Source organism: Hesperophylax consimilis, chromosome 13, assembly GCF_061612785.1.
Source record: "Hesperophylax consimilis isolate HC1 chromosome 13, BYU_Hcon_1.0, whole genome shotgun sequence".
Classification (NCBI taxonomy): Eukaryota; Metazoa; Arthropoda; class Insecta; order Trichoptera; family Limnephilidae; genus Hesperophylax; species Hesperophylax consimilis.
Genome location: NC_142848.1, coordinates 24,559,903 through 24,582,945, shown reverse-complemented (window position 1 = coordinate 24,582,945; position 23,043 = coordinate 24,559,903). Strand labels below are relative to the sequence as shown.

The window sequence follows — 23,043 nt, the reverse complement described above, 5'->3', positions numbered from 1 at the left end:
ACATCCTTCACTTTGTTTAGATATTATAATTACGAGTGAAACATGAAACAGACTTGAAGGTTATTAAGTTAATTTTGAAAGCACTGCGTCTAAGTTGGGCCGGTAAATTAACTATGGCTAAAATAATATCATGTAGTAATATTAATGTATTTGTTTGTGTTAACTAATTAAACAAGCCGCATAATTATGTAACATTGCGAATAGAGATATCGGCTTCCATTATTGTCGAAGTTCAAAGAAAAAACATAGCTTTAATTATAATTAACTAACTAAAGGTCACGCTTTATTGTTGAGGGGAATTTCGCTTGGTTAGTAAGCCGGAGGTCGCGGGTTCAAATCCCGGCGTGCGCAAGTAAAATTTATTTGAAAATGCAATACAGCAGATGACCCACAGAAAATTAAAAAAAACCGAGACTGGTGTCTCTACCAATTGAACTTCCGAAACCTCATTGAATTCCGACAATTTTATCAATTTCAAACACTCCCTTAGAAATATTAACATTATTTTCAATTATATCCGATGTATTGGTTAAAAATTAGGACACAAAGATATTTGCAAAATATCTTATCAAAGTGGGGAAAACGACAGATTTCCATAAGTAGCTCAGTTGGTACAGATGTTACGTCCAAATAGAGAAGAGGTTTTGATTCGAATCCCAGCGCGACCGCATCATTTTATTTTCTGCGTATTAAAATGAGTTTTGTAACTCATCGGGATTGCTCTAGCAAAGAAATAAAAAAAAAATATATGTTTGAATAGTTTTAATATTATTTTCTAAATTTATTGATAACACTCTATATACACTAAAAAAGTCCGTCGAGTAAGTATATGAGTGTGGCTAATAAACCGTTATTCAAAGGTAAGATTTTCGATGACCTAAATACATATATACGAGTATATAATAATAATAATAATAAATTCTTTATTCCAGGATGTGGGGAGGTTAGTGCAATCCCACACATCCCATAGAGGATATAAGTACAAATAATATTTACATATAGTAAAATAAATAAGAAGAGATTAATAAATTAAAAATTAAATAGAAAATGAAATTAAGTTAAAGCAGAGAAGCACGGGAATCCATCGGATCTGAGATTATGGGAGCAAGTATCTTTCTCCAATGGTCTTCAATGCTCGATCCTGAAGTCAGACGGGATTCTATGATAATAATGTTTCTGGAATGGTTTATCCTTTCCCTCAGTCCTGCAATCCTGGTTCTTAACAGAGCTGTAAAACCTGGAACTCGCCCTTCTGCAAACATTGAGGAGGCACTGCAGTGCCTGGGGAGTCCGAACATCAATCGGTAAGCGTTGTTATATTGCACCCGAAGCCTTTCCATTGTTCTTTTCTTGAAATTAGCCCAGAGCTCGCATGTGTACAGGGTGGTGCAAAAGGCTAAGAAGAGCGTTCTTTTCACTCGTGGACTACAGAGCCGAAATCTTCTACTGAGCATGTTGCATTTTATACTCAGTACACGCCTCTGCCTGTCAATAACTTCATCATCCGTTAACTTGTTGTTGATGATATGTCCTAGATATTTTGTGGTTTCTACTGTTTTCAGAATCTCACCATTCAAAAAGACTGGGGGAATGTTTTTTGGGCCTTCCCCGTGTTTTATGACCAACAGTGCTGTTTTTTTCGCATTATAGATCATGTTGGTTTCGTGAGCAAATTCTTCACAGATTTTCAGGAGAATTCTAAATCCCCGTATTGACGGTGCCATCAGAACCATATCATCTGCGTAGTTCATATTGTTAACACATAGACCTCCGATGTGGCAGCCCACTCCAGCGTTGTTTAACCTGTGGGTTAATTCGTCCATGTATAAGTTAAACAGTACTGGGGACATACATCCTCCCTGTCTGACCCCGCTTTTCAAGAAATAGGGTTCTGAGAATCCATCTTTCCACTTTACGAGGTTTTCCTGTTGACGGTGCCATGATTCGAGAATTTTTAATACTTTCCATGGTATCCCTCTTTCCTTTAGTTTTTTCCATAGTAGGGGGTGGGAAACTCTGTCGAATGCCTTACTAAGGCCCAGAAAGCATGCGTAAGTTGTTGTTTTTCTTTTCCTGTAGTATTCCAGCGTCCGTTTTACGCAGAATATGGCTGAGTCCGTGGAGCATTCTGTTTTAAAACCCATCTGATTTTCTTTCGTTTTCAATTGGGGTCCGACTTGATCTAAGAGAACTCGTTCAAATATTCTGGCGGTGGCGGTGGCGATGGATATCGGTCTGTAATTTTCCTGTAAAGTTATGTCTGTCAGTTTAGATTTTACAATCGGTATTATGATTGTCTTTGTCATGTCTTTGGGTAGATAACCACTCTTTATGATATCGGTAAACAATGTTGCCAGTAGTTTCAGAATCGCTACCCCTGCATGTTTGACGTGTTCGATACTTAAGCCGTCATGTCCTGCTGATGTTCCGGATTTCATGTTTTTAATGGCGGTTTTCACCATGTTTGCAGTGACTATGGAGTCAATGTCATCATAGGCGTTTAAATGCGTTTCGTTTGAGGAGATGGTCGGCTAATATTAATATATATTATATATATTTGACCGATCGGTGGCTGAGTTGATATCGCGTTTGGGTCCTTCCCAGGCGTAGTGTGTTCAATTCCTCGGCTGGCTAAGTCCTCCATCACCACAACACAAGCAACATTTTCCCGCTTACTTTGGTGGTAGGGGGAGATTTAAAAATATTGTCAGGTTATTTGCAACCCGGGAATGTTTGTTTTTCTTTTAAATATTAAAATACAATTAATACAAAATAAATAAATCAATTAGTTTTCTTTGTTGGTCTTTCACAGGGGTGATAACGCAATCGCTAATTATTATAATGTTAGATATTTTTTACATATATATATTTTTTTAAAACGACTATAAATATAAATTAAAGTTTTTCCCAAAATTCATCATCGCTTAAAACATTTCCAAATTTAGTCCCGCAATTTCTCTATTATTACAGATAATTCTACATATTTTAAAATCTACAATAGAATTTTTATCACCGGTTATTCGAGGAGAAAAGATAGACGAAGGAAAAGCTAAGATAAATAAACGTTGTAAATAAATTATTATCGACAGAGAAATCGATATGCGGGGTACTTCAAAGGCTAAATCAAGTTATTGAACTCCCACCAGTGAAGAAGTAAAAAATCAAACAGAAAAAATTAGATCACTGTAAAAAAATTAGATCCATAAGATGTGATTCTAGTGTTCTAACGTTCCAGGTAACAATGTTTCCTTTCCAAATACTCCCAGTTAAAATGTTCCCGTTCAAAATACTCATAGTAATAATATTCCTAGCCAAAATGTTACTAACCAAAATATTTAATTTTTCTTTTAACTTTTATTGTGCGACTATAAACTAGGAACAGTTTGGCAAGGAACGTTTTGACCCGGGGCGTTTTGTAAATTAATGAAGTCTTTGAACTCCCACCAGTGAAGAAGGAAAGATCAGACAGAAATAAATTAGATCCCTGTAAAACAACTAGATCTATAAGAGGCGATTCTAGGTAATAACGTACCTGGTAACAATGTTCCCTGTCAAAATGTCCCGCATTAAAATGTTCCCGCTCAAAATGCTCTCAGTAATAATGTTCCTAGCCAAAATGTTTTTAACCAAAACATTAATATATTTTTTTAAACTTTTATTGTGCGACTATAAACTAGAAACAGTTTGGCAGGGAACGTTTTGGAAGAGGACATTTTAACTGATGACATTTTTACTGGGAACATTTTAACGCACCATTATTACCGGCAACAAGCTTAGGTATATTTGGAACATTCAAATTACATTTAATGGTAAAATAAAAATATGTAATGTGTTTTTGTGTTAATGTCACCGTTGTTTTCTTCTAAACAATGAAATTGAACAAATCACCTTCCTTCACTCTGGATTTAAATTATCTGTGAATAGATACCGCGAGTAATCAGCAAACCAGTATCAGGTTATATTTTAGGCTGCTCGAGTCTCTACCGCCAATGTTAGGCTTTATTGGATATAAATGCTAATACAACTATTTTCTGCAAACAACAATCTACGGTGGTGAAAAAGTTAAGAGAACCTTTAACATTAGTTGCCGAATATAGGTCAGTTTAAAAATCAATCAAATTTTTGATTTACAACTACAATTTTTGTCAGCTTGTCTATTGTTTCGTGTCTAACGTAATGCAAATTATCAGAAACGTTCAAACCAAACATGCCAGCTTTTTGCGATATCAAAGACTTGAACTGTAAATACTTGAAATGTAAATCGTGAATGAGGGATTTATCATGATGATAATATTAATACACATCAATTCAAAATGAACTTGCTTTGTGGATACCTTGGTGGCCACAAAGTTAATACTAATTTGGTTCTTGCAACCTTTCTGTTTCTGTCATACCTACGTTTCTCTGTAGGTAAATCAATTAAATGTAAACACTTTTAATTTATTTCAATTAAGGCGATGCACTACGTCATGTAAACCCCTTATGTAGATGGCGATAAGGTTTAAATTCCCGCTTAACACCATCCGCCTGTGCAAGAAGAAAACATGCCAAAAAAGTGGCTTTTATTTTATTTTGTGGATGTTCAGGCATAAATATTTAATTTTTTCCGATCATTTTATAAATAACTTAATTTTCCACATCATACAATAAAATCATAACCGAAAATGGGTTCGTAATTAGGAGATTTTGAACTTTAAAGCAGTTTTCTTAGGCCTTATACATTATTTTTTTCTTGGCTTATAAAAAGACTTGTCTAAAAAACACTCTATTATTTCAAAGGCCAGGATGTATTCTACTCGCAGTATTTAATTAAAGCATCTGAAACATTTTTAGGCGACCAAATTTTCAAACCAAAAACACATGATTTTGCATTACTACGTAGTGCATCGCCTTAAACGCACTTTTTACCGAATATATTAAACGTTTATGGTAATGAGATATTTTGCAGTTTTTCATTATTAAAGTACATGACGTAATTTTTGTTATTTGTTTTTGGGGTATTATGCCGTGTTGCGCTAACTCCTTCTTTAGCGAGTTAGCGCAACACGGCATAATACCCCAAAAACAAATAACAAAAATACTTTTGGCCGTGAAAATCTTAAATCATATTTTACATGACGTAAGTTTTAAAAAAGCAATGTGAATTTTTCGGAAAAAAATATGTTTTTTAAAATGAAACAGATCTTTGCTATTATTAAATTGTTTGAAAATACTTATTTTTAGATAATACTTATTACGAAGCCATATTATAAGTTAACAAAAAGGAGTACTTTGACAAAATGTACTGATTTAAGAACTAAAATGATTGAATTTAAAATATTTTTAAATATATATGGAAGTTAGAAAGACATTTCATTGCAGGGCTGAATCCTTTGTTGCACGATCTAAGTCCCTACCTGTGGAACTGTGGATTTGTGGACTTGTAGAACAGTGGAACAGTAGATGATGTCCCTAGTTCCGCACGCAAACAAAGCCTTATCTTCTGATACCGAATCCGAAGCAAATCTTAATTAGAACACGAAGGATCTTATATAATTTAGACAAAAACAATATTAAATGAGATTTATGGTTCTCGGTAAATTACAAATGTTTTGTATTTCGGTAAATCAAAGCATGATAAAAACGAAATAAACAAAACTGTTCATCAAAGGTTGGATGGCGCATTTCTTAAAATGTTCAGGATATAGGAACTTGTATTGTGTTATTTTTTATTAGCATTTTATTGACGTCCACATAATACATACTTAATTTCACTAGCCAATATTAAAGGGCCAATACACACTACGCTCACGAATGCAACGTATGTATTGCGTACCCAAGCCGTCGTGCATACCGTGCCTATATTTAAAGGATTTCACGTTATAAATAACTTCGTAATTTCTTACTAAATCTATAAGTCGTTCATCTCCTCTTTTAACGACAAAAACGATCAATAAACTTCAATGAATACAAGACGTCAACAAACATAACCTTACATTGCTCTTGAATTTAATCAATTTATATGCAATAATTACAATATCGTATTATCCAAGGTGGATATTTTCAGTTGCGAACTTACCGAATACAAGAGGTCCATAAAAGAATATTTCTCTGATGGTTTGTGAATAATTTTACGTATCTATTATTTATAATTCTATTATGATTTGAGTTATATCTACAACTTCTCTCCATGGCTATAAATGTATTGATATATGTTTTGTTTTCTAAATTTTTGTTTTATATAATCTTTTGTTTTGTATAAATTTTTGAATTCATATTCCTTTTTATAAATTTAAATTACTTCTTCCTTATTATGCTGCCTCGGTATAGGTAAAGTCACAAGGAGGAAATCCATAATTGGTTTGATTTTGGCTATATAATACTTATGTATAAACTGAAATAAATGTAAACTGTAGATTTCCCAAAAATTGATAAATAAATAAACTTGTTGAAGGTCTCCTTAACTACCGTTATCTAATTTCACATGTCCCAGGACAGCGCAAATCGGCGTTGCATACATTGTGTATGACAGTGTGTTTCTAGATTTCCTATGCATCTATTTTAACAGAAAATGTACGAATATCTATTTTAAATGTTGTGGGAAAACCATCTAACCACCTCTGGGGACAGATACTTATATATTATGTTTATTGCAAACACATTACAAAATTTTATAACTACGAGTATATAATTATTTTTCGAAAAATTATAAAATCAGGGTGGTAAATTTCTAGGCGGTCTTTCAAAACTAGTTTCCAGTTTTTTCTAATGTAATATAATAATTGGTTTCCGCCTCACAAAGTCGTTTAGTTTCCCTGCTTCACCGCATAGTTAATATAAACCAAGTTTATATAATTATTGAAGACAATATTAGCGATTCGTAAACGAAAATCTGAAACAGAAAAATCAGAAAAAGATACGGTCACATCTAGGACATGAACCCAGAACCCTCGCCTTGCCGGGGCACCGCTCTACCACCTGAGCTAATGGGACCCTATCTTCTTCGGTCATATTTAACTGTATCGAACTTCGAATAAGAACTACCAACATTGTCTTCATTTTTCTCACTGCATATTTTTATTGTCAAATATCTTTATGTATGATCGCAAGATTCAACCCGAACTAAATGCAATCTAGACAGCATCTTTAGATAAATATATCTTATTTTTATTGTAATGTGCGATATCTATTAACTTTTCTGCAAGTCTAGGCTGAATATTTATTTTTTGTAATAAATTAGTAAAACCTCAAATTGTAATATTTAAGGGTCCTAGATGTGACCGTATATTTTTCTGATTTTTCTGTTTCAGATTTTCGTTTAGGAATCGTTAATATTGTCTTCAATAATGAAATATTACAATTTGAGGTTTTACTCACTAAGTTATTCAAAAAATAAACTTAAAAAAGAACAAGTTTATATCGCCAGCAATAAGACCTATCGAATAATGTGCTGGGACTCGAAAGGTAAAATAAACCGCTCACTCATTACTGGCGACAACGGCTTTGTTTCAATTTGCAACAATTTGCTTTGTTGCAATTCGATATGCATCACGATTCAATGGATTATTTTTACCAGTGGTTATTCCGAGCCGATCTAGTAAAATAAACCCCAAGAATTAGACAATATTTAAAAACAATCTAACGTTGTAATTACATGTTTCTAATTGTTCAGCAAGTAAAAACGATACCCAAATCAATCACAATAATAACTAAGTAAACGGATTGATAAAGAAGTTCTTCCTTCTTTTCTAAACTAACTAAATTTTCTTACGTCGGCGTCTTAAGATTATTACAGTTTGCTTGCATCGTTTACTTCTAAGACTCCGTAATAAGCGTTCAGATAGAAAAAGAAGATGATTTGAAAGGGAGATAATGTAAGTCTGAATGTTAGAGGGAGTGCGCTAATATAAACAAAAACGATTAGGTATACATAGTTAAAATATTTAATAAAAAATTACTTATTTAAAGAAGGACCAAAATATCTCGATAAAAGTGTTAACTAACATCTAAATAAATACGTTCATACCTATATATGTATATTTATAACATGTGAAATAACAGAACCAGGTATATTTTTTATAATTACTTGGCTATTATTTTCTATCGGGGGAATTTCATAAAATTACTTTTTGGGTTCGGCAAATATATGGAAATTATCTTGAAAAATAACTTTAATATGTTATAAATCGCTAGCAATTCGTAATACGCACAAATTCTTTAAGGCGAACTACTACGTCGTGTAATATTTTAAATTGAGTCGCTATCAATAACAACCCTTACGTAGATGGCGATAAGGTTTAAATTCCCGCTTAACACCATCCGCCTGTTTTGATTTATGCAAGAAAAAAACATGGCCAAAAAGGGCCTTTTATTTTATTTTGTCGATGTGTAGGCATAAATATTTAATTTTTTTCACATCATTTTATAAATAACTTAATTTGCCACATTATACAATAAAATCAAAACCGAAAATGGGTTCGTAAGTAGGAGATTTTGAACTTTAAAGCAGTTTTCATAGGCCTTTACATTATTTTTTTCTGGGCTTATAAAAAGACCTATATAAAAATACTCGATTATTTCAAAGGCCAAGATGTATTCTACTCGCAGTATTTAATTAAAGCATCTGAAACATTTCTAGGCGACCAAATTTTCAAACCAAAAACACATGATTTTGCATACTACGTATGGCATCGCCTTAATGTGTTAATTACTACAAGAAACAACTATTCACTTCGGCAGATGGTAAAAGATGCATTAAAGTTACTTTTTTTTTCAGTCAAAATTCAATATTTTCCTTGAATAATATTTTTTACGCTACGTTCAATTTTGTTAGTATGAAGTCACGTTTGCGTAAGGTTCCGCTTCAATCTAAATACGCACAAATCATTTAAATACCAACCAAAACTAAGAACCTAATAACCCGTTTTATGCGTTTTTTCATCTCTCCCGTCTTAATTAGTTTTTTTCATGTAATAATTTAGTAAAAATGAAGTACATAAAGATAGCAGCCAATAAAAATGTGCGATGAGAAAAATAAGAAAATTTTGGTAGTTCTTATTCGAAGTATGATATAGTTAAATATGACCGAAGTACGTAGCTCAGTTGGTAGAGCAGTACCCCGGAAAGGTCCTCTGTTCTGGGTTCTAGTTCTAGATGTGACCGTATCTTTTTCTGTTTCAAATTTTCGTTTAAGAATAATATGGTCTTCATTAACTAAAACGAAGTGTTACTTCAATTATTTAAGCGTATTTAGCAGGAAATGGAGTAAGGAAATTTTGCTTTATTTTCTTACGTTTTTTAGGTATTTGAAGTTTTAATCATGTTCAATTGAAGCCTTTCACATTTAAGGATTTTTATACCTGGCTGATTCATATTTAACATCCATCGAGTTTCTACGTCATGCTATGAACCCGGAAGTGGATTTTCATCAACAAAGGCTGTATTTATTTAGGAAGTATATAGCGTTCGTTTACATTGTATTTATTTCTAGAGTATACACCGCTCTTTTAGGCGATAACAATATCTTGTACTAAAAATGTTAACAATACACATTTTACAAGCCCGAAGTAAACGCGAGGATGGTAACAAATTATTGTTAGATCGATAATTTCATTTCATGTTAAATTTAACATATTATTATTGTACTCAAAAATATTTTTATTTTAACTGTTTAATGGTCATCTAACAAATCACAATACGATAAATATCGTTAGTAAAACTACTTAATTATTTCAATTAAACATTATTTCAAGGCGCTCAAATCTTATATTATGTACTACGAACTATTAACGTGCAGAATAAAAAGATACTAAATACCAACTTTCAAGCTTTTCCCCGTTTTTGCCATTCTCTCGTATTTTGTTTTTGAGATGCTATAATAAAAACGATCAATTTTTATATCGTGATAAAAATGTTAAACTCAATAAAAAACTCTTCCGAAAATAAAAACCATAAAATCGGTAAACCCGACTTCCATCGACATTCAAATTGGGGTTGCTTGGATACGAGCTTACAGATAATATCGCTACGAGCGCTGGCGTCGCGCTTTCACCAAAAACATCTGATAACACAATATCTCAATAAAATACGCGTGGTATCTTGAAACTATGAATTCATTTTCTTAAACCTATTTTCGATTAACATTGACATGTTGATTTATTATTTAATGATTTAAGCGCTCGGGTTTTTGCGCTTATCGCTAAAAAAACAACAATATTGACAGCAGCTCATCTGTTGAGTTTCAAGCTTTTGAAAATTGCCGCTGAATGCGCCGGCGCGCCGCTTCGTAGCTGTCAGATAAAATGGCGCATGGAAAATATTAGCTTTCCATGGGAATTGTGACGTTTACTGACAGCTGTTTTCTTCGATTATATATATATATTAATGCAGTTTTACACTGTTTGACGAGGCAACTGTTCATATTTCCAAGGTATTTATTAAATATATCCATCGGCGTGTTAAAAAATATGTTTACAATTGCTATAATATTTTTAAATGTTTTATTTTCCTTTCTTTGGCAATGTTTTTGCTTCATATATATTATATTCATGTAATACCTGAAATAAACTTCTGATTTGTGCAGGATATTTCATAATAATTGCATAATTAAATCATTCACAAAGATTGCATCATGCTTGTAAATAACATTGTGAAAAAAACTCGATACGATTAAGCTTGTTATGATTGAAAAATTATAACAATCAATGTTTTCATTCAATGTCTCAAAAGCTTGCCATTTGCCATATTGAAACATCTGGAAAAATATATTTAAAAAATGTATATTAGGTATTACACAAAATGTTTTTTTTTAAATAAAACTCAAAATATTAAAGCTTTTATTAAAAATATTGTAAATATGTATACAGAAAAGGGGTCACGCTTTATAAGCACAGTTTTATGACGATAAACTTGTCTAATTCCGCTGCACGCTTAATACGCAAAAAATTATAACATGCACTTATTTTCCACTTAACAAATACAAAAAATAACTATTTACGTGGTGGGATAGTAAAAGATGCATTAAATTTCCACTTTTTCTCAATCAAAGTTTAGTTTGAAGGTTAGGAAATACTCATAAATTATTAAAATAACCCAAACGCTACCCTAAAAACCCAGTTCGTGCACTTTTTACTTAAACCACCGTCTTAAATAGTTGTCTCCATTAGATATTTAAGTTAAAATCAAGTTTAAATATGATTTAAGATTTTCACGCCCAGAAGTATTTTTGTTATTTGTTTTTGGGGTGTTATGCCGTGTCCACCATCATCTCTTATTTAAGCTAAAATATGATCTTAGGTTCTTAGTCTGGGTTTAATTAAGAAATAAATATATTTAAAAAAAAACTAGCATAAAAAACTATTTTAATATTATTACTCGTAAATCAAACCATGGCGCGATAAAAAGTTAATTTTCCGTTTTTTTAACGAAATAGCTACAAAACACAATATTTTCTTTTTCCGAAAACTGAAATACTTCTCATTATTATCGAACTGATACAAATTCGTATTAATCGTGTCCCTATTTTTGTATATTTACCAAAAATATTGACAACAGTCAAAAAAAATTTTTTTCACTGGTTATTTTAACAAAACCACGATGTAACACTTTATTTCAGATAATGTAGAGGATATCAATCTTCAATTTAGACATAAAATGGATATAATTACATAGAAGGTCGTGGACAGAATGGACGATAGTGGAATTGACAGTGGTGACTGCAAAACTATTTTTGATTTAACTGCAACGGTAAGAAATAAACCAGTTAATAATATAATTTCTTCTTTATTGATTTAATTTCCCATCCTTAGTTCATTAGCTAAAAAACATCATCAAATACAGTCACGAATGATGACAAGTTTTTTAATTGGTTTCGTCACGGCATCACGCGAATACAAAAAAAATAAAGTAGCAAGTTTGCAGTCAAATTCCTGAAAATATTATTGTTGAAAGAATACCATTTCCTAAAATACCTACACGTTTGCTAGTTTCATAAATATTTACATTTTTTGGCATAATATTTCTTTTAACGTTGATCTCACACGTTTAAATTATTTGTTTATGCTAATATTTTCTATTATTCTTTACACTTCCATAATTCATATGATAATCAAAAATAACTGATTTCGTTTGTCTGTGCGTTAGGCCTTTGTGAAATCTGGTTTAATTTATTCAAATTTGCTTTGAAAGTGTTCTTTTCAAAATTTGTACTCATTATGCAGTCAAATGATACAGTTTATTTAGGATAAAAAAAAATAGATCTTTCAACTGTCGTTATTTTGATGTACGTTAGTTATTTATGCGTGAATTTTTAAAGTGTAATTTTCAAAATTGAAACTGTTTGTGTGAAGAATAATTCGTACAAGCGATAAAGTAAGTTTAAACTAAAAAAATGCACATTTCCAATATAAATACAAAAATAAAATAAATTTATGGTTTTAGGTGGGTAGGTACCTTCTTTATCGCTTGTCTGAATTCTTCATCCGATTAATACCAATTTTGAAAATGACACTTATATTCAAAGCAAATTTGAGTTAATTTATCCAGACTTCACGCAGGACTAACGAACCCACAGCACAGAAAATCGAAATTAGTTTGTTTGATTGATGATAATAAAAATGACACACTCTAAAATTTCTCCAACACCTATTCAAATTCAATGATTGTGGGTATATTATTTGCTTTCCCTTTCTAGCTAATTAGAATAAATAGCCTTAAGCAAGATTAAAAAAAAACTGTTTCTCATTGACGTTTCCAGGGACTAATTGTACGAAGTGTGTAGATGAACATGTATGCACCAATATACAAAACCTTGTGTTTGTGTTAATCGGGTCCACTCTATTTGCTCGACCTACACAATGAATTAATAAATTCAAAAATAGATATTACAGCATAATTTGCGTAAACAGATTTTAGAATAATAAACAGAGAACCAAACACCCGTATTTACACAATAAGCAGAAATGCAATTTTAACACATGCTTTTTTTGTAACCGTAAAGATTCTTGTTTTATTTTTTATAATAAATCCATGGTTTTACATCCACATCCCGGCGTTGCTAAAATATATTGTAGGGGAGACCGAGGGGTTTTGAAACAAAGGTGAGTTGAAACAGTACCGATTTCTCCAAACTTAAAACCGTTGGCGAATTGGCAACGTCGCTTTTCAACCGTTTATCTCCACCTGCTGGCTCGTCAGTTCGCTTCGGTGCCGATAGTCGAGCGGTTGTGGAGTTGTGCGTGCCGTGTCTCAAAAATCGTCAAAAGTAAGTTTTTAACGTTTTTTTACGATGCCTATATTTTGATAATGGTTTTGTATTTTGGTTTAAGTTATATGTGTTTCGAAAGCTCATTAACTAACGATTTATTACATATGTTTGGTACAATTTATGTTTGTGTATTTGCTTCTTGATTGTGGATTAAATAAAAAATGGGAGGTTTTTTCGTACTGAGGAGATTTGAAACAGACTGTTTCAACTCTCCTCGTTTTCAATTTTATTTGTTTATTATTTTACGGGCACAAAATAAAATGTTTTTTTTGTTGATTTAATTTGTTTCAGAATGCCTACTTTTTATAAAAGAAAGACTGACAGAGGTATGACGAGTCTCAATGATCTCGCAGCAGAAGAAGTAACTTTGCGACAGAAAAGTCTCCGTGACGCGGCTTCGAGTTACAACCTGAACCATACCTCCCTCTACAGGTATATTAAAAAAACTGCTTATGAAGCTAAGGAAATGGCGACTGCTCCAACGGTTGGATATCCCGAAAAGACCGTTTTTTAAATCTTCAATTTACCGGCTACTCCTCCTCAAATCAGCTACGAAACAGATGACGTACCCAAGTCTGCAGAAAACTCTGATAATAATTCACCTGATCTGGCGATATCTGAAGTAATGCTTAATACTATCACGATGCCTTCAACCACTGAAGATATAATACCTGTAGCATCTACATCACGAGATACTTCAGTTACTGTGACAGCCATTCCATTCTCACCTGAAACTCTTAGACCCTTGCCAGAAGCTCCACCAAGGAAAGGAAATCAAACAAACAGACGCAAAGTGAAATCCGCCGTCTTAAACGACATTCCCGTAAAGGATGAACTAGCTGCAACCGAACGGCTAAGAAAAAGGTGAAAAAACCTAGCTTTAAAGAAACAAAAACAAAAAAAATATCAAAACCAGGCACTAAAATTAAAAATGTCAAGGTTGTCAAGAAACGAAGAGGAAACGAAGACAGTGCAGAAGAAGAAGAATCCCTTTGCCTTTGTTGTTTAAAGCCATATTCAAATAGCAGAGCCAAAGAAAAGTGGGTGCAATGTCTGGAATGCAGCAATTGGGCTCATGAAGCTTGCACTAGTGGGGAACTTTCTTATGCTTGCCACAACTGCTTTTCAGACTGACGTTTTTTATTTTCATAATATTTTTATTTCTGTTAGTTTGTTTTGTACTTGAAAAGTTTAATTTTTATTAGTAGGAATGAGGAACTTTCTTATGTTTGCCACAACTGCTTTTCAGATTGACGTTTTTTATTTTCATAATATTTTTATTTTTCAGTTTGTTTTGTACCTACTTAAAAAGTTTAATATTAATAAATAACTTTAAATTATATCATCATTTTTATTTTACAGCCCTTAATACTTCTCAAAAATCATATGTTTCAACTCTCCTCGACCTCTGTTTCATCTTACCTCGGTATGAGGGGAGTTGAAACAAGTTGCCTTGTTACGGTTAAGTCGATTTTTAACCACAATATTTAACGCTTACAATTTCTTTATGTTAGTCATTCGCAAGTGTAAAGAATGACCTATCGATTGGTACTAATATCATACGATTTCTGTCTATAGTATTTGGTGTATGAAACAAAATGTGAAAATTGTTTCAACTCCCCTCGGTCTCCCCTATTATATACATAAACCTATAACATAAGAAATTCTTTAAGGCGAAGCTCAATGCTAAATCACTATTTTGGTTCTTTATAACGAATTGGTGTACATTATCAATATTAAAAAAATATGCTTTAGATAAATTGAAGGTTTTCCTATAGTTTCGCTTGAGTAAAATACAAATAAAATAATAAATTACTCAATAAAAAATATAAAAGTAAACTACTAAAAAAAATTTTTTTCAATAGAAATGTATGAACGTGTTGAGGAAATAACTTTTAAAAAATACAGTATTATAGCTAAGATTATCTGTGACAGTTTCACTTTGTTAACTTTTTTGCTTTCTTATAAAATTATTTACAAAATAAATAAAAACCAGTTTTGTGCTTGAAATCGAACGTTTCTAGACTCCGTTTGTCAAGCGATTTTAATGCCTATTCCCTACAATATAAGGGATACCAAGAATATACACATTTTTGGCTTGTAGCTTCCTCTTAAATGATAGTGAAAACTCTAACAAAATTCGTTGCGTCGTTTAGAAGAACTAAGCGCACAAGCAGACAGACGCGGATTATGACTTATTTACTTATAATAGAGATTTTCCAAAAATATTCACTACGTAACCAAGTCATGTTTAATGTTATCCCTTCAGCTATAGATGAACAACTGAGTCCGAAGAAATTACAATAAATTATAAATATTATAATTTCATTGGCTCTGATAAGATCGATCACAATAACTTGTGGAGCATGCGACCAAATTCAACACGAAACATGTACGTACTATTTATATGAGCCTCTAATACCGAAGTTCAATTTAAATGGATTAGTTTTCTGTTGGGGTTTTGAGGTTTGAGTAAAATTGGGTGTTTTCAACAAATTTTTGGCGAAATATTTTGTAAAATAAATTTATAAAAAAATTAGATACATTTATAATAGCAAGCAACACACTGCTAAGACTTATAACTAGTAACTTAAAACTAAGAGTTATAATTTATGGGCATGTGAGTTAGGCCCGGTATATCGGTTGATTTAAAGCTCGGCTTTGTTGGAATTTCGCGCTTAGCACGGCTTTGAACATAATTCGTATATAGGGCGGAATCCTAGATATCAGTAATATTACATGTATTATCTATGATTTTAATAGAGGAATGTAGTTCATTTTTCAATGTAAAAGCAAATTGCTGTCTACATGAGTGGTATAACTGTACTCTCTACTGTCATCGGGAGATCGAGAGCTTTCGTTTTAAGCGGGTTTAATTTATGAGTTGATTGTTTGATAAAGTTTCTCACTTCAATCAGCATAGTGCTGATTGAAGTAAGGATTAAAAGGATTCGGTGTATGCGCATATGAAACTGGTGGGGGTCAGTACCTCCAACAAAGTTAAGAACCACTGACCTAGGTACATAAAAGATCACGGGCCTAAAAATGAGTCTTACATTAACTGAAAATCGTTCAGAAATAACAATAACTAATTTGTAATCTTCTCCATAATGTATTGGTGAATAACCGTTTTACGGAGAACATGAAAAATAAATAAATAAAAACCCTAATAATTTATTTAATGATGCTCAGTTAATTTTCGAACATATTATGTTATGCAAGAACACTTTGAGGCTGAAAGGTAAATATTCTTCATTTTCGTCTTATTTTTGTTTACAATATTATATTGTTAACAAAATTATTGTACTTTAATTACTCTAATTAGACTCACTGGAATGTGAATTAACTAGTGTTTTCGACCCTTCAAGGTATTCAGAAAAGACAATTCCGGTAGTGGCCACATTCCATACGTCTGTTACAAGTGGTAGTCATACAATTTCTTGTTAAGGCCGACGAAACTGTAAACCACAATATCTTACTAAAAACGGTCGACATTATTCAATATTTTGCCAGCTATTTCACGGAAGGGAAGAAATTTGGAATATTCACTAACAAGTTACATACGTTTTTGGTGCGATCTGGAGTACCGCAGGGCTCTAACTTATAGCCATTCCTCTTTCTCATAATAATATACAATAAGCATCGATGCAATAGGTAATACTTCGCAGGTTATTTCAAGGTCTCTTCTTCATATTGATGACCAAAAACTTTATACAGAAATATAATCTTTAGAAGACTGAAATCGAGTCCAGTAGGACATTGATATAATTGTTGACTGCAATAGAAGAAATTGGATTAAACGCAATTTTTCCAAAAAGTCTCTCACTAGGAAGCATTGTACTCTGTTTTACCAGTGTAATATGGACGAATAAATTTTAAAAATGTGTCTCCACTATGAAGAATGTCAGAAAAAAGGTTGAATTAAATTATTATGGTAATATGATCACTTGTAGCAATTCATTGAGAGCACTGGGTTGCTATTTTTGCGCAGCAGGCAATTAAGCGGTGATGTATAAAATTTAACTTTTTGAAATGGCACATCATTTAATCAAGTTACCGCACAAGATTCCCAACTGTCTGGAGCCAGACTATGGTATTCCCAATTGGAGTATGTTGAGAGTAGTGTAGATGGAGTAGTGGAGATGGGGAGAGAAATATGGGGAAGTAACTGGCTATTAAGATTCGGTGGCCATACACGGCTAATTATCAATTCTTAACGGTGGTCATTCACCAGGGCGATACTGAAATTATCTAGCAATCTGGAGCGTACCGCAAATCTTCTATATACATTCAGAAAGAAGAGTGTCTGTGGGGGAGAGACTTGGTTTTTTTACACAAATCTACAGTTTTATTCCGATTCTGATGAAATTTTGCACACTTGACCTTCAGATTCGTAGCCAAGAATCGTGACTACTTAACGCGGAAGCCATCAATTTGTTGCTGAGATTTACTATCCCGTCTAAATCGGGCATAAGACAAAGAGAACTGTTTTAATTTTTATGAGGGATTTGCGTGACAATGGAAAATATTATGTTCTACGATGGTTTATTATTTAATATATATTTATGAACATTTTATAGTAATCGATGTAGGAACTAGACATGACAGTAATCTTTATTGCAGAATGAAACAATCATCTGTAAACAATGTATCAAGCTTGATTTGAAGAAGTTTTATAAACTAAATCTAATTTTTTTAACGATTTTAATTACCTTCGCTGAGTGTTGTATATTCGCATCTCGTTTTTTTAACTGACAGAAATATTAAAAATAATTATTTAAATGTTTTTCAGCTCACTCCTAAAAGAGGAATAGGTGGCGTTCCAGCTTCTAGAATAATGCAGAGAAAACTTGGACCAAGAAATAGAAATCAGGTACCTACTAATAATATTTTTTTTTCTTCTTGTATATGTATATGCTTTTTTTAGCTTCTGTTGGTGAATTCAAATTATCATTTTTTTCACATAAAATATTAATAATTTTAAAATATTTTATTTTCACTGTTTTTTTTTAATACTACATAATATAGCCTTGTTATAAGGACGATTAATTGTAACCGTTCAAATGTTAAAAAATCGTCGATTTACTGTGAACTAACCTTGAGCGTTATAATAGTCCCAGAAAAGTTGTACGTACGTCAACGACGATTGTCCTCTTGCTTCTCACACATCTTTTATTAAAAAGATAAGGACAGAAGATAATAGAATATGACGTCAATTATGATCTCTCTCTCTCTCCCTGGGAAATCGTGAAAATTGCAAATTCCGTCTGGATTTACGAGTTTGAAATGCCTTTTTTTACCCAGAGTCATGGAACTTTAAAATTTTCATGTAACTAAGTAAAAATAAATCAATAAAATAAAGATTTTTTTAAATTTCAGGAAAGTAAGAAATCTTCCGGAAGTTTACTTCCGCTCCAGCGACTTCCTGTCCCCGGAACCAGAGAGAATCAGCCGCTTGTCGCCTGGGACACGGATGAGAGGTAAAAATAACTACCACACGATTTTGTCATGTTATTCATTCACATTCATTCCTGACAATATACGATTTTTGATTCATAACGATGTCAGATATTTTAAGACTTCTTTTGGAAAATCAACGAGACCACAGACATCCAAAAGTTTCAGTGAAAACTAATAATTAATGCCATCTAGCGGTCGTGACTGTCTGTAAACAATAAGGGATTTTTCTCTTATTCTGATGATCACTGACACTATATTATACTACAGGTATTTTGTATGCATGTCCGTGTGTTCTAACTAAGTTCATATTTTCCTGGCGAAACTGTAAACAAAACATTAACAACTCGAGATTTTAATCTTTTTAGAGAAATACATGTTTATACACTAGGTCGACTGAGATAGCGTTTATCAAGTTTTCATTCGTTCTGAATTAAATGAGACCACTCCCAAGTCGATAGAATCAATATTTTATGATATACGACCGGTTTTTTAGTAAAGATACAAAATATATGATCGATGTATAATAAAAAATGTATTTATAATTATATGTGAATAAGGATTGTATTAGGACATAGGTAACTACATATGTACCTATTTTAAAAAAAACACATAAAATCAACCCGCAAAAATGTTTTCTTTATTATAATACATCTGTTTTCAATTTTTGACCTAGTTGCTCCATCTCTTGGACCGGCTAGTAGTCGCAATTTCTTTTTTTGTTTGACTGAGGACTGTACCTTCCTCCCCAGGGACTATATCTTAAGCTGCTGTGAACTTTTAAAATATGTTTTAAAACTTAAAAAAAATTGTTTTAATGAGGATTTAACCCTTCCATGTAATATCATCAAATTTCAGAGAAATGCGCGTATGTCCATTGCTATCAACGAGCCTATCTGCTGAGTTTCAGCTCGACCGGATGTCGGGAAGTTAATTTCGTTTCCGAAATTTTCATTCATTCGTTCATTCAGAAAAAAAATCGAAATTCAAACAGATATAAATAAAAATAATATCAATAAAGGAACGTAAAATTAAAGAATTAAATACAACAAGATTAAATCTTTATTATTTCTACTGCCAAGAATAATGTACGAGCACATTTTCACTTTATACTATTTTACCTGTACTATTTCAGCGAGGAAGAGGTAGTCAGTTTTTTCCCTCCCCCCCGGCGCTCTCCCATGCGGCCACCCTCCTGCACCCCATCCCCCCAGGCGGGGAGCGCGGGGGGGCCGGGGGGCACCCTGAGCCCCGGGGGGGCCGACGGGAACACGGACCCCCTGGACTCCATCTCCGTGGAGGAGCTGTCCATCACTGACGAAGAAGATGAAGGGGACGACTTGGAACTTGTGATCCCACCAGGGAACGATGGAGGTTCCGGCCCACTGCTGTGCTGTGGGGCCCGCTTCTGTTGCTTACTTTAATATAACTAACTAAAATAACTTGAAACAAGCTTGAAGTCGATACTGTACAAATTAATTATTGTGCAAAAAACACTTTTTAATTAATTATTCTGTAATATATACTATAAATTATACTATAATTATCTTTAAGTATATTAAATATATACTAAAGATAAATTTATCAATAGATGTGTATATAAGTTTAAGTTTTTTTTATATATCTTCGTTACCTATCTCGGTGGGTAAACATAACCTTCTCCGCTGTATATAAGCGCAATCATAGATGATAGAAACAAGGCAGATAGGTCATTAACAAAAATAGTGTAACTAGTGCAAATGGCATCTACGCACAGCGCGCGGCTACGCCTGTTTTTTTCAGCATGTAGTTTGGTCATAGCTCGGCTACAATTGGCACACTTCCATGCCATATCTGAAAATCTCCTCCTGTTTCTGTTATATATGAATTCAACATGATTTATAACACTGGGTTTATTTCCTAAAAATCTATTTAAATAAAAATGTTAATGTTTGTTTGTTCATAATCGTAATTCTCCGAAAGTTTTCACCGATTGCGAAAAGAGCGCCATCTGTTGGACAAACATGCTTTTTTAAAACACCGCCATCTGTTAGACGTAAAAAAAACACGCGCTATTGTTTCTCTATCTGTATAGAAAGACTTATCTACAGCAACGCGTGGTGGGATACAGCTAGTAATACATATTTCTGACTGCTTTTAGTCAGTTAATGCGAAATTTTGGCTTGCTTTAAATGTGAAGTTATCATTCATTCGTCAAACGGAAAACACATTATTTATGTACGTTTACAGCTAGAGGAACTACGGCGCTTTCCGTGACGATGTGAGGCGGGCGAACTGGCTGCGGAAGGGATTTGTTAATTTGGTTCTTGAAAAGGTATATGGCGGTAGACATACACAAAACAGTCTTCCATAAGAACAAGTTGGAGAAACGACCCGTTATCATGAAACTAGTTACTAGAGATTATAGATGACAAACTTTAGTATGACATAACCAATATTAAAATGCTTTGACCAGTAACTGCAACATACTTCCAAAAAATTGATAATAACTGACGCTAAAAGGTCTTACACACCGCTCTGCAATCAAAGGCAATATCGGGGCAGTTGTGGAAAGCACCCTAGATCGTTTCCTTGATCACAACGAGAGTAGACGAATCAGCCCTAACTTCGAAATCGGGACTGACATAAGGTTGGCTAGTTTTGAGTGTGTTCTTGTGTTTGGCAAGTGTTGGCGCCATCTTCATCGACGAGCGCTTCGCTATACGACCAGAGAAATTAAAATATTACCTTATTTGTTTTTTGGTTTAGATCATTAACAATTTATTTTTCTTCACAACATTTTATACAAAACGTGTTTCCTTCAAGAAAGACAAAATATCAAAAAAGATTTTTTTATTAGATAGGATACCAATTTTTAAAAATCCTAATTACACTTCCTCGGGACGAACGGTCGGTTTTACAACTTGACGTAAATGTTGTATTTTATTGTATAATAAAAGTATTTCAAAATGTGTTCTGTAAATTAATCCATTTTCGTCTTAGAAATGCACCTTTTAACAAAGATTTTGCTTCCCTTATAAATGTGTATTAAAAATATAAATAGGGTGTAAGAAATAGAAGACGCACTAATATTAATATGTTTTGATGATCGAGGTGAGGCTGAAAATCTTCATGTACTTCAGAATGACGATAGTCATTCTTTTTTATTAGAGTTATATATTGTACCTGAGAGGCCACATTTATTAAAAAAAAATATCTCTCCTGGTTGCATTTGACCAATGTTTAAAAATGATTCCAATGGTGGGGGTATTTTCAGGGACTGAATATTTTTATAAACATATTATTAATATAATGCATAAACCATTAGCTTTTTCCAAAAAATATTTCATGCTGCTTTGCAAACCTTTCATAAAAAAATTAAAAGTGGAGGTGAGATCTGATACTAGATAACAAATGCACTTTATCAATTATTTTAAATTATATATCAAATTTTGTGATATCCAACCTCAGATAGGAGAGGGAACCAGAAGGAGATAATATTTTTTCTGTCCTTATGGCATAGCTTGTTGCGCTACAGCCGTAACCATTTCGACCGTTGAAGCAATTGTATAATCGTATTTTTTATATTCACAAGAGGTCCTGAGGGAAATTATATTCCATCTTATTTCATCTTTAGGGATAATGTGTGAAGAGTCTTTTTAAGGAAAAGAAGAAGAGGAAGTTTGGAAAGGAAAAATATACGAGGGGTGGGTAGAAATCTAGGGTTTAGTGTGTCCAGCTGTGACGAACGAATGTATATATCCCTCCCACTACGGCGGTCGAGAGACCACTTTGGAGAGGTAAAAGGGTCAATCATAATCAGCTTCTCCTGATCACGCACGCCACGCAGCTGATGGGCAAGCGCACCCTGAACTCACCTCACCCGATGAACCCGGGCACCCCTGCTAAATCACCGAACGAAGCAAACCACTTGGGGTGACTTATGACAGAGGTGTTAGTTATCCAATTCTTGGTTCCCGGGTCGGCGGTACCCACACCCGCCTCCCAAATTGGCTTCTAACGTAATATGAAACTACGCAAACCTATATAAATGATGAAATAGAGTTCAAAGTTTCTGAACACGGTCATTGTACAGCGTGATCAATAATTATATTATTTATTTATATTTTTGTTTCACCGTTTTATTAAAAGTCTTATTTGTTTAAAAATGCATATATGACTGAGTAATATTTATCATTAACTGCATATGAGTAATTAAATAAATTAAGATAAGCTTTTATAGTTTTTATTTCAGAAATATTTATGCAAAAGGTAACGATTAATATTTTGAAAACCAATTGTCTTAAAATGTTTATGTTTAAGGTAACCATGTAATCTCCATCTGTTTGAATTAATATTTTTCA

The 23,043-nt window shown here is 33.0% G+C and overlaps 1 protein-coding gene across 1 annotated transcript; it reads left to right on the top strand.

The window, feature by feature from the left end:
- Positions 1–10,318: 10,318 nt before the first annotated feature.
- Positions 10,319–22,885, top strand: LOC149418653 (uncharacterized). The gene is made up of 5 exons (XM_089638611.1): positions 10,319–10,408; positions 11,594–11,724; positions 18,036–18,116; positions 18,623–18,723; positions 19,836–22,885. The coding sequence occupies exons 2-5, from the start codon at positions 11,665–11,667 to the stop codon at positions 20,122–20,124; spliced, it is 531 nt and encodes a 176-aa protein (XP_089494737.1). The 5' UTR covers positions 10,319–10,408; positions 11,594–11,664; the 3' UTR covers positions 20,125–22,885.
- Positions 22,886–23,043: the final 158 nt, after the last annotated feature.